The sequence below is a fragment of the Lissotriton helveticus genome, chromosome 2_1 (genome assembly GCF_964261635.1).
Source record: "Lissotriton helveticus chromosome 2_1, aLisHel1.1, whole genome shotgun sequence".
NCBI lineage: Eukaryota > Metazoa > Chordata > Amphibia > Caudata > Salamandridae > Lissotriton > Lissotriton helveticus.
The window spans coordinates 1425523556-1425536188 of record NC_136059.1 but is presented as its reverse complement, the minus strand read 5'-3'; the positions used below and the strand labels follow the sequence as shown (position 1 = coordinate 1425536188).

General features: G+C 43.2%; 1 protein-coding gene across 2 annotated transcripts in view; it reads left to right on the top strand.

Moving 5' to 3' along the window:
* Nucleotides 1–12125, top strand: part of ERCC3 (ERCC excision repair 3, TFIIH core complex helicase subunit) — a 2074468-nt gene extending 2062343 nt beyond the window's left edge. For both annotated transcript variants that reach the window (XM_078676352.1, XM_078676351.1), the window contains exon 16: nucleotides 11653–12125. In XM_078676352.1, the coding sequence (XP_078532478.1) occupies nucleotides 11653–11787 (135 nt within the window). In that variant the 3' untranslated portion in view covers nucleotides 11788–12125. The remainder of the gene's footprint in view (nucleotides 1–11652) is intronic.
* Nucleotides 12126–12633: the final 508 nt, after the last annotated feature.

The window sequence follows — 12633 nt, the reverse complement described above, 5'->3', positions numbered from 1 at the left end:
CTCATCCAGATCTTTTCTACGAATATTGCAACTTATTCCAGCATAAGAGGATGAGCACAGACTTTCCCCTGGGGGAGAGCTGGAGAACAACTCCTGGGAGTGTGTAGAAATAGTCTTCCTTGCTCATATGTCTAGGATAAAGGAGACCTGGTGCGGAGAAGGGGGAGGGAGGGGGGGTTGTTTTCTTCCAATGTTATTTTGAATTGTGTTGATTTTGTTCCGTATCCTCAAACGCTGCCGGCCCCAGGGTTGTAGGCATACAACTATGTAAATATGTATGCTCTCTGAATACGCTGCCGGCCTAAGGGTTGAAGGCGCTCAGCTGTGTACAAAAGGTGGATTGCTTCAATAAATAGAATATTTCCATAAAAATTCAGTGAAGAACTGGTTAGCAATGGATTGCTGATTAGCCTTCCTGAGCAGTGCCATTTGATAGGTGGTAGGGGTGAAGTGTGAGATGGCAGTTTGATGGGAGGAAGTTTCTAGAATGGGCCCGTGCTTTTGCCTGTCCCTACGAAGACTTCAGGAAGGATGATGTAATCCAGGTGCAGACATCTGCACTTCATTGTGCCCTTGGCTTGACTACCCCTGTTTGGAGCCAGCCCTGTTGCTAGTAGTTAGCCAGTCATAAGGTGCTGAAACGGATCTAAAGTGTGCGTAGCAGAGGGACGCAAGGCTAGCTAAGGCTGCAGGGGTCTTTTTACTGAGACCGGTATCTTCACCCTCTTGCACCTCCCACTCCCTCAAACCCACAAGTTCTTCAGAGTCCGGGGCTTTTAAGACAGCTGGCTGTCGACAGGGGTTGACACCACCATCCACATGCAGCAAGGTGTCCCGGCGCACCTGCAGGGCACAAGTCCTAAAAAAATAAGTGGGGGGACTAACCTAGTTGGCAGTATGCAAGTGGCATAACGGCGCGTGACATCACAGCAGATGACATTACATCACAGGAATTTACATCATAGGAAGTGTCATCCCAAGCTACAACTTTAATATGTACTTGTGATGTAAAGCTCTCTGACATTTTGCTTTGGGATAAGTAGCGCTTTACAAGAAAAAATAGTGGTACTTACATTCTTTCAACGCCTCGGGTAGTAAGCACTATATAAATTACATTTAGTATTATGTAAATACTGGGAGATACTGACACATCTGGTATTCCTACAGTGCATGCATATCTCCTAACTGGGACTGAACAAAGTGAAAAGATGTCTCTCTTGTCTGTGTGTGAAGTGCTAACCTTTGCTTTCCCTCTGCTGCATTCACTCTAGTATATTTATCAATTAAAATACTTAAATTCAAAATCTGCTCATTTGTGCTTAGGCCAGCTCTAAAACCATATAGGACATCGCTTAAAATATTGTTTTCTTCGGTCCATCCCTGTAGTTTTTCGAGAACAATCCTGCCCGAAATCTTCATCAAAGAATCCAATAAGGATATCGGGCGTTAAGACGCAGGGTTCTCACGATCCCCCTTTTTAAAAATGGGTACTATAATGGATTCAGACCATGTAGATATAAAACCTTTTTCGCAACATGCCTGTAAAACTCTTATTAAAATGGGACCCCATACCTCCAGATTTGATTTATATAAGTCGATCGGTATCCCGTCGGGCCATCCGCTTTACCACTTTTACTTGCTTTAACTGCCATTACAACATCATTTAGTGTAAAGTCAAGATTGATGGGTAAGAATGGCTGTTGTGTAAACGCTAAATCTAAGCTCTTGGCGGTATCAACATTTGTCTCCTGTCTGGCGTAAACTTTGGAAAAGAAGTTTATCCAGGCCTGTTCTTCTATTGCCATTTCGATACTTAGTTTGTCTATTTTATTAGCGAGGAAAGGTGCGTTTACAGTGGCCCAAAATTCTCAGCAGCCTCAAGAAGGTCTTTCCAGGCTTTTTCTTTTAGCTCCAATAGCCTATTTTTTCGGGCTTCCTGATATAATTTTCTACACGGTCTTATCAAGGGTATACCTCTAACCTCACTGTGTAGTGCCTTCTTTAACCTGCTATAGCTACTGGTACAATTTGTATTGAACCATCCTTTTTTTGTGTTACGAGTGCCCTTGGAATTTTTAAACCAAAAAGTTCTAACCACCTCAGTAATATTTTTAAACGTAAGTAAGACTTCCTCATGGGTTGGACTATTAATTAGGCATTTTAGTATTGGATCTAATGCTTTAACTATTAATTCATTACTTGATTTTAAGCTATCCCTGCTTCCCCAATGGATAGCATAGCCATTCTTTTTCCCTAGCGTTATATCTCGCACCCATGCTATCTTCTTGACGGTGTTACTACGTTCTCCATTTTGTGTTTTTATATTTACGCTGATTGGCTGGTGGTCGCTCATAACATTATGGTGGGTAGAGAAGGCCTTCACATGGCTCGCATAACGATTTGGAATGGTAATGAAATCAATTAATGACTTCGCTCCTCTCCCTATAAATGTATAGTCACACTCGACCATGGGCATACTTATACAATTAGAAAATCCCAGGTCGTGTTTAAACATGACCTCATTTAACTGATCTCCTTTTATAGTATGTGTAAAATGAAAGGAAGGATCGAAGTTATCCAAAGTTAGGCCACACCTTCCTCCACCCGCCAATGGGCACAGTCTCGTGTTAAAATCACCTCCCCAAATGGGGATGGTTTGAACATTTAGATTTAATTCGGATTTGGCAATGTCGTGACTTAGCTTTCCTAAAACAGAACCTAAGTGATTTGTTTCAACATTATTATAAAAATGTACAAGAAACAAAGCCTTTTTGTTATCCAGCTGAAGAAGGATTGTTTGGTAGTAAATTTCAGAACTAACCAGGGCACTCTTATAGGTGACCAACCTATTTGAAATGTATTCGCACAAACCCCCTTTCGACCTGCCACTGGAAGATTGAATTGCTGGTGTGTGGTATGTCTTAAATCCATTTATGTGTATACTTTCTACAGTCCAAGTCTCTTGAAGGCAGACAACATCATAGTTGTCAATAAAAGTTAGCCATGCCTGGTCATTCACCTTGTTATTTAAACCCGCCACGTTCCAGAACAGGATTCTACATATCCCTACTAGATTTTCTTCTAAGGACTGGGCGCCAATATTATTAACTGGAGTACTTTCAGTTCTCACCACCAAAACCCCAGGGGTCGCACTAAAATGCTGCTATCAAAAAGATTTGACCTATGTAGTCTCATTAGGACTTCCCTAACTAAAGCCGGTACACCCAGCGAGAGCACTATACAGTCCCCATCATAGATTTTATCACGTTTGCCCACCCATGCCACCCTCCTCACCATCTTAAATTCTTTGAAGAGGTCATTTGTTAGGCCTGTCCTTTTACCCAACCAGTTGATTGTTTTATTTCTCAGTGCGGGCCAGTCTTCTTCGATGTCTAGGGGCAGTTTAGCTAGGATGATAGTATAAGGTGTTGCCGCTGTGGGAAGATTCAATGTTTGTGTTCTATCAGACTCTTCATTCACCCTTTTTCCCCCCTCTATTGACATTTATTCCTACCCTTTGTTGGGCCCCCGATTTCTGGCCCTCTCCTCCTGAGACTTTATGTTGAGATCTTTCTGCTGCTGGTGGTGGGATATTCACACAAGGGGGAGAAGTAATTATACATTGGTCATGACACACACCCCGTGTATCGGCCTCAAAGGTTTTCTTATTCCTCGAGCTAGTCGTGTCAATAATAGTATGCCTTCCTGGTTGCCCCGTAATTCCCAGAGGGTTCTGTTTTAAAGCTCCAGTCCCTATTACATTCTTCTGATGGTCCCCAAGGAGTTTCTCTACTTTGATTTCTATCTTGTCCAGCCTAGCGCTAATAGAGTTGATTGAGTCCAACATAGATAATTCGAGGGTTTTTATGGCTAAAAGTATCTCTGCTGCATCGCTGGGGACTATAGTTGCTGTTTCCCCCATGTGGTGTATCCAAATCCCTCTGTGTTTTGCTCCGGCCCCCACGTGTTTTCACAGACGTCCTTTTAAGCTGGGACGTAGTGAGTTTTGATATCTTAATTGGCGCGGGATGGATTAGAACAGTATTTCCAGAGTTGGTGTTTACTACCCTTGCTTTGGGCAAATTACCGTCTATTTTCTCTGAGATTACCTGTTCTGTTGCCGCGTTATCAGCTACAATGTCATCATCAAATTCCTGTACACACCCATTATTAACTTTGGCGTGGCTATTTGGGTCTAATATCTCAATCCACACTGTTTCTGTAGGACTTACTTCGCATGACTTTTTATGGACCATAACCTGTTGTTGTTGTGGGGGCGAGATGACAGTCGTTGATTATTTTTTCCTCCACAGAGATAATTTGTGTCTCGATATCTCCCTCTGCCCCTGTTAGATAATTCAATAGGGACATGTTAACTTTCCTATGTTTACTGGGGACTTTAGATATATGGCTGGCTGCTTGCTTTCTTTTTCCCATATTTATGTTACTGCTCAAGAATGCAGATCGCGCAAAATTAGCTCAGCTCAATGTAGCCCCTTATATTCCTGTTACCACCAAGTGTACCTAACGGGAAAATACCCCCCAGACTGGAAGTACAGGTCCCCTTACAAAGCCAATGTTTAAAACCTATCAGTTAAAATTTTTATAAAACTAGAAAAGAGCCTGACGTGTGCAAGATGATTCAGAAAAGGGGGTGGTGATGAACAGAGTGTCTGAATTAAGCAGACCACTCTTACCCAGTCCAAAGATCAGGGCTTGATCCATCACCGTTATTTAGCTCACTGCCCCATCCCAGCTCAGAACCTGGCTATATGCAAATTAGTCTGTCCCTGGCCCAGTGCATCATGGGAACAGGGCAGACCAAACTACCAAGCCAATTCTTCACCAGAAAGGAGACAAGCTACCGGGGACCGGTTTCTGGCATTTCAGCCTCGTCGGCCCGGCTTGCTTGAATCCTGATGGAGCAGTGAGCAAGGGACTCATGTCTGAGTATACCCTTTCACACTTATGGTGGACAAAATGATTCAGAAAAGGGGGTGGTGATGAACAGAGTGTCTGAATTAAGCAGACCACTCTTACCCAGTCCAAAGATCAGGGCTTGATCCATCACCGTTATTTAGCTCACTGCCCCATCCCAGCTCAGAACCTGGCTATATGCAAATTAGTCTGTCCCTGGCCCAGTGCATCATGGGAACAGGGCAGACCAAACTACCAAGCCAATTCTTCACCAGAAAGGAGACAAGCTACCGGGGACCGGTTTCTGGCATTTCAGCCTCGTCGGCCCTGCTTGCTTGAATCCTGATGGAGCAGTGAGCAAGGGACTCATGTCTGAGTATACCCTTCCATGCTTATGGTGGACAAAATGATTCAGAAAAGGGGGTGGTGATGAACAGAGTGTCTGAATTAAGCAGACCACTCTTACCCAGTCCAAAGATCAGGGCTTGATCCATCACCGTTATTTAGCTCACTGCCCCATCCCAGCTCAGAACCTGGCTATATGCAAATTAGTCTGTCCCTGGCCCAGTGCATCATGGGAACAGGGCAGACCAAACTACCAAGCCAATTCTTCACCAGAAAGGAGACAAGCTACCGGGGACCGGTTTCTGGCATTTCAGCCTCGTCGGCCCGGCTTGCTTGAATCCTGATGGAGCAGTGAGCAAGGGACTCATGTCTGAGTATACCCTTCCATGCTTATGGTGGACAAAATGATTCAGAAAAGGGGGTGGTGATGACGTGTGCAAGAAGCAAAGTGCAAATTAGCAATGTCCAATTTGGCTAGCAGCCTAAGTACTCTAAAAAACCCCTCCAAATAGTACAAAATTAGCAATAGTCAAATTATCTAACAGCCTAAGGGCTCTTGAGTACCTCCGTAGAAAGTGCAAATTAGCAATGTCCCGGTTAGCTAGCAGCCTAAATACTCTAAAGTGCCTCCGTGCAGTATAAAGTGCAAATTAGCAATATCCAATTTATCTAGCAGCATGAGGACTCGTAAGTACTTCAATACGATATTGTAGTATAACAGGGGTCCAAATGTCAATGGATTTCCAAATCACGGCAAGATTGCAGTACCTTGTTTGTTTTTCAATGTCTGTCCCGTGTCTAAACGTTAAAGGGATGGCCCAGCCCGGCCTGTTCCGGGCTAAGACGGGCGCGGACGGGCCCGCACTTGGCCTGCGCGCGTCTCGTGCTGCGTGATGGCCGGGCCGGCTATGAATGCCTCCGGCGCCTCTGGTGACGAAATCCACAAGTGCCTCGCGCAGCCCCCTGGGAGTTGTAGGCTCGGGGCTGCGGGCGAGATTAGGTGCCGGCCTTTCCTCTCACTGTGGCGAAGAAGCTGCGGGAGACTGGGGCTGGTAAAAAAGGAGTGCTGTGGATGGCCGTTCCCCTCACGGCTTTGGTCTAAGGTATCAGCGCGTCAATACAATAGGTCTCGCATTTATGCGAGTTTGAGCTATTGACATTGCAAATGACAATGCCCTTTTTATGTTTGAAAAACAAAAATAAATTGCAATGTCAATAGCTCAAACTCATATAAATGCGAGACCTGTTGCATTGCCAATGCTTGTTTAAAAAGCGGGGCAGGTGCACGAAACAGAAAATCTATAGCACTTCCTAACCTTCAAACGGGTGTTATAAATTAGTAGGGAGCATTGGTGACGGGCAGGGCTTTAAGTGGGATGAAAAAACTGGGGGGGGGGGGGTCTCTCAAAGGGGCGTGGCCAGTGTAATTAGGGGCGTGGCTTTAAAACACTTATGCAAAATATCTGTGTTTAGCATAGTGTGCCGCCCGACTTGTATTTTGCTGTTTCTGTCATTGCATCCAGATATGTGATACAACAAGTAACATCATACTTACAAGTAAGTACTATTGGCTTTGTCAATGGTTATTAGTTGCATAAGATAAATAAGCTGCAACTATGGCTTGTTACATATAATATTGAAAAAGCTTGCAGTTAAAGCCCTGGTGATCCTACCACAATGTTGCTGCTCTTGCGTTACAGAAAGAGAAGGGAAATCCATAAAGAAAATGACTCTTTAAATGATTTCCCTTCCCCCACGGCGCTCACCTGGCATGACGTCATGCCGTAACTTCTCCGCTAGTGAGAAGTGAAGGCAGCGCACATCCATGTGCTTGCTGTCTCGAAACGGGTCTTTATCGGGCTGTTTTGCGCACTGGCACTTTGTTCCAGACTACAGTGACAGCAGACTTCTGGAAAAAAAACAGACCATCTGTGCCAGGGCTCAAAACAGAGCCCGATAGAGACCCGTTTCGAGGCCCCCATAAAAAAACTGCCGGTGCTCAGACCCCTGGAGACCCGACCCACTTAAAGCCCTGGTGACGGATCAGTAGAGGAAGCAAGGAATATATCAGAGGAGAAGGCTGTTTGGGAAGATTACTCATCTAAATAACCTCTTCGCATGAAGACGCACATTAGAGCAGCAGGTAACCTAATTAGTGCTGGCATCGGGTTTCTAGCTGCAGGAATCGGAGGCGGAGACTAGCCTTCAAATCCGTAGTCTCCCGCCTGAATCGGGAAAGTTGGCATGTCTACATACTTGTCCTGAGCCTTTGCACACTGATTCTGATGTGTACGTAGGCTGGCTGTTGAATTTCGGAACTCAGGCGGGAGTTCCTGGCTGCATGAATGCCCCAACCTCAGAGCAGCACACAGCGCTACATTTGGGCTCGTTTTGGTAGGACACTGGCAACCATACCGCAGCAGTCCCCGGCTGTACCAGAATCGGAAGCAGAGTTGTACTGTCTGTGGCCGACGAGAGAGAGGAGTAACGTGTTTCTGCACCGGAGTGTGTTTAGAATGGATCGGGCTCAGAGGGAAAGAGAAATCATTGCTGCATTCAGGTGGTATTTTTCGGGTGGGGTTGGGGATGCGAGAGAGACGTGGGAACTGGAAGTAAAGGTGGGGGTGATTTCCCGCCTCCTCCACTTTTGGGTGATCTGTAAGTGCCACGCTTTTGTTTGAAAGGCGGGAGCCCGCCTTTCTTTAATGTGCAGCGCTGTAATGTAGTGCTTTGTGTGAGAGAGCTGGAGGTAAGATTCCGTCTCCCAGGGAACTTAACGGAGTGTGGGGTCTTTGCTGAGATATGAGAAAAATTGGTGGGCTTTTTGGATGCTGCTGGGCATTTAACGTGGCAGTGTTTCTGAGCTCGCCTCGCAACATCGGCACAGATAAATTACGTACTCTATTTACAAAAGCATGGATGGTAGAGAATGGATGTGGAATTTTGTATAGCCGTACCATCACTGGTATGGTCTTACGGTCACAACTGCTGACTTTCAAACAGGGGCCCGGCATGGAGTCCTAGCATCGTATCCTGTGATTCTGGGTAAATCACTTAATAGTTGCAAACCAAGTTATGCTGGAGTTACTTATGCCTAAACATTGCAAAGATTCGATGAGCTGTTTTAGTTGTCTATTAAAACCTTGCGATTGGATGGCTCATGACACAACGCAGACGGCCTCTGAGGATTCTTTTCAAAGGGGATTTCTGGGCTTTTGGGAGAATATGTCTCCCCACATAACCCCCCGCAAAGCATGTAAAGAGCATTAATCAACCTTTAACTTCTCCATTCCACATCCGTTTGTCTGTCATTTGATGTATTTTACCTTATTAGTTAATTTGCTCAGGGAAAAAATATGAAAACGTCATAGTTCTCTCTGCCTATTTTTCCTTTCCTGGTGACGTTTTTATATTTTTTCCCTGAGACAGTTAACTAATAAGGTAAAGCATATTATTCATGGCAGAGAACCCTGTCACAGTGAATGAATCTCGATTGTGTCTGGCAGCAGAGTGATGCATTAGGTGAAGCCTAGTAATGATACAGGCCATACATGAGACAGATGCAAAGGGTGTGATGTAGCTGATGGTTTACAGGCGGTGAAAGGAGATTTGTGACAGATGGGAGGTGTAGTGTACAGCTGACAGGAAAGGACACAACTCACAATGGGGATTGTTAAGAATAGGGATAGATGGGAGGAGTGGGTACGGGGCAGGTGAAGGAGGAGTTGGGTGACGGGACAGGGTACAAGAAGGGATGGTTTACAGGAGGGGACATATATGTTTAAAAGTGAAGTGGTTTTGATGCCAAGACAGGATCACAGAATGGTGATTAACCTAAACATATCCTGAAGTCCTCACAGGTAAGGCTTGGTAAATTGCATGTGGTAAGCTGAATTGAATTCCAGGCCAGGTCTGCATTTTCTGGTTTACTCTACTGTGCACATATAAAATAGTGAACTGAAAGTATCCCATGGTAATCCATTAACCGTTAACTGTTAAGGAAATACCTGGCAATCCCTCTAATTACAATCTGTGACTGGTCCACCAATGACAGTGCTAGGGTGAATGATTTTCAGAAGGATGTAACCACAGCCATCTCTTAAATTATTTTAGAATTATTGCTTTCAGACAATCCCAATAGTTCCCTTTGGTTGTACTTTTCTGATTAGATGCTGGGTATCAGTCTAGAGTAACACCATAAAACAGATTATGAGTGCTTTTCGTCTGTTCAGACTAAGAATTAACTTTTTTTTTATACAGCCAGTGAAGCAGTGATTATTGGGGAGTTTTGCCGCTGAGATTTGCTCTACAGATAAAATGGAACAAGCATTTGCAATGCTATAGGTCTTGTGTTTGTGAGAGTTTGAGCTAATGGCATTGTAAATGACAATGCCTTTTATTTGTGTTTTGAAAACCTGCAAGAGGTGCATAAACATGCACTTTATACTTATAGTCGTTGCCTACGAGAAGCAAGGCTGGCAATAGCTGCTTCTCTTTTACTACCAGCCTTACTTCTTGTAAGCAAGGTCTATAAGTGCAAGGTGCGTTTTTACGCACCGCTTGCTAGTTTTCAAAATACATAAAAGGCATTGCCATTTACAATGCCAATAGCTCAAACTTTTGCAAATGCAAGATCTATTGCATTGCAAATGCCTATTATGAGTGTTATCCTACTATATTTAGCCCCTCATACTAATAAATCCCTGGCAGTAGAACATGCTCTGGGAACACAGACATTTTAAACCGCACAAATAATACTTTCTACGATAAGTCGAACACAGCTAACAATTTATTGAAAAGCAATTCGTTTTGGAGTTGTGTAGAGTGGAATTATGTGGGTTGGTTTCGAATTGTTAGTTGCTGAATTGTGTGTGGTGGAAATGTGTGGTGTGTATTTATGTAGTGGAATTATGTGGCATGATGTGTTGTGGATAAACTGTCGCTCCATCTTTCTTTCTCATTCTTGTCCATGCCCAGCATGTAGTGGACCTAGTCTGTACATCATTCCGGTCTTGTGGCAGCTCAGCCGGGAGGAGGGCTGCCAATGGCGTGGGGGCCACTACATCCTTCCCCGGTTCTGTGTGGGTATCCCATTCACCATTAACGGATATGAGGCAGAGTGCTTTTTGGATGTAACTAAAGCGTCATGTGGCAGTGAATTTGCATTTACAGACAGCACATTTTCCATTAAAATAAGTACTATATTTGCACAGACGTTGTTTTATTAATAAAATATGTAGCACACAAATCTTAAAGTGGGAATCCGGTTTCTGTAAATATTTATCATTGATGCATCATCAAGTAAGTGTCTTGATTTGTTTTGATCCTATTAAAATCTGTTTCTAGTACACTTCAGAATTACAAACTAGTGCTTGGGTTTTGCTTTCCTGATTACTGGATGAATATTGTTCATTTACAGGTATTTACATTTTATTGTGTATTTGGAAAAAAACCTACATTGCCACATATTGTACTTTAAAAACTCCCCTTTGCTGTCAGAGAAAGAAAAGTAAACACCAGTCCTCATATTAAAATAATAAAGCAGCTTTACATTGACATCTGTCTTTGAATCGTCAGCAAACGTTAAACACAGAGTTTAAAGGCATCTTTGTTATTCTGACTTTTCTGACTCCCCAAAAATCAGCTCGCAACTCACAGTTTGGTTAACACTGTCTTGGAGTAATACATCTCCGTCATAAAGTGATCATCGAATAATACTGTCCCATTATAAAGTTACTTTGTGAAAATACTGAGTAATACAGGCTCTTTCTCAAGTCATCACATGATCATTTTGTAATAATACAGCCCCATCCTGAAATACTCATAAAATCATCCTGGAATAACCCAGCCTAATCCTGAAATCATCACAAGATCGTCCTGCAGCAGTACAAGATCATCACAAGTTTTCCACTGACGTAATCAGGCACCCATCTTGGAGTAATCCACCCTAATCCTAAAATCATCATGAGATCCTCCTGCAGTAGTAAATGATAATCAAATCTTTTCCACTGAAGTAATCTGGCACTAATCCTGGGGTAGTTTCTCTGATGACTCTATAGAGTCCTCTCATATAAATATTTATCCCTGTAGGCATATTTCAGGCTGGCTTTGGATGACTTCCCCAGATAATTGCAGGAATAGCCTGGCTGAAGTCATCAAATGATTTCAGAATGGCTCCAGGATGATCTTCCTTTTAGACCTGGGTATGAAATTCGTGCCCACAGCACAGCTCAATCAAATACCATTTTAAGTATCCCAATTGTTTAAAATGATATGTTCTTATCCTATGTTCACCCAGCACAGGGCTGTTTAACAGTATTATTCCTCAGTCAACTGCTTGAGTTTTTACTTTTTCAAGAGCAACATAACACTTATTTTCTTTTTCTCCAGATGAATCGTCGCACTGGTACAATGAGCTCAATGTCTGGGGCAGATGATGCCGTTTACTTTGAATACCAAGCAGCTAAAAACAAGGCTTCTGGTGGCAAACATGTCCACCCTCTTTTCAAACGCTTCCGAAAATGATCTACAACACTGCAACTGAAAGGAAATATCTCTTTTTTGTATGTCAGGGTTGCGGGGCTCTACGAAAATAGTAGAGTCTGTTTAATATATATACATCGATCACAAAGGGATGTAAACCAACAGTTTTGCCATTAGAGACAGTTTATACACATTCAGTTTAATAGACCGTATGTCTGGTCTTCATGAATTGAAGGTTTATTTTTTTAAATAATGATGATGACTTGGGTGTAACGTTTCTTTGTAGACATGTTTTCAGATTCTGTACCGCGTACCCTAAAAAAAATGACTGCTTTCTCTCTGAAGACAATAAAGGTTTGCCTAGTTTTATGTTACTCACATTTGATGACGTTATCTTGTATTTGTGTAGTGCATAATTGAGATGATTATAGCATCCGTTGCATTTTCCCGGAGGGCTTGAAAACCAGTCATTAGAAAGGTGCATTTATCGAGGATGGCCTGTGTGGCCATAGTGAGTGTGGTGTGAAAGAGATATGCTCCAATATTACTACTTCTAATTTGCTGCTGAAGCGGTGTGCACATGTTTTAGAGTTGTTGTGAGAAGTTGGCCTGATGTATGATGTCTCCAATTCTGGGGGCACCTTATATCAGTCCAAACAATCCCTTATGGTGGTAGTTGTAAGTCAACCTTAAAGACAAGCTATCCTAGAGGTAGCATGGACTAAGCAGCCTAAAGGCTTAACTCAAGAGGACATGTGAAGCCAGTTGTTTTACCATATGCAATCCTGTAATATCAAATGAAAGGACACCACACAAGTTATATATTATAAAAATATATGTATTTATTCTCAGAATAATCCCCACTACTCTTTATGAGCAATGAAGCAC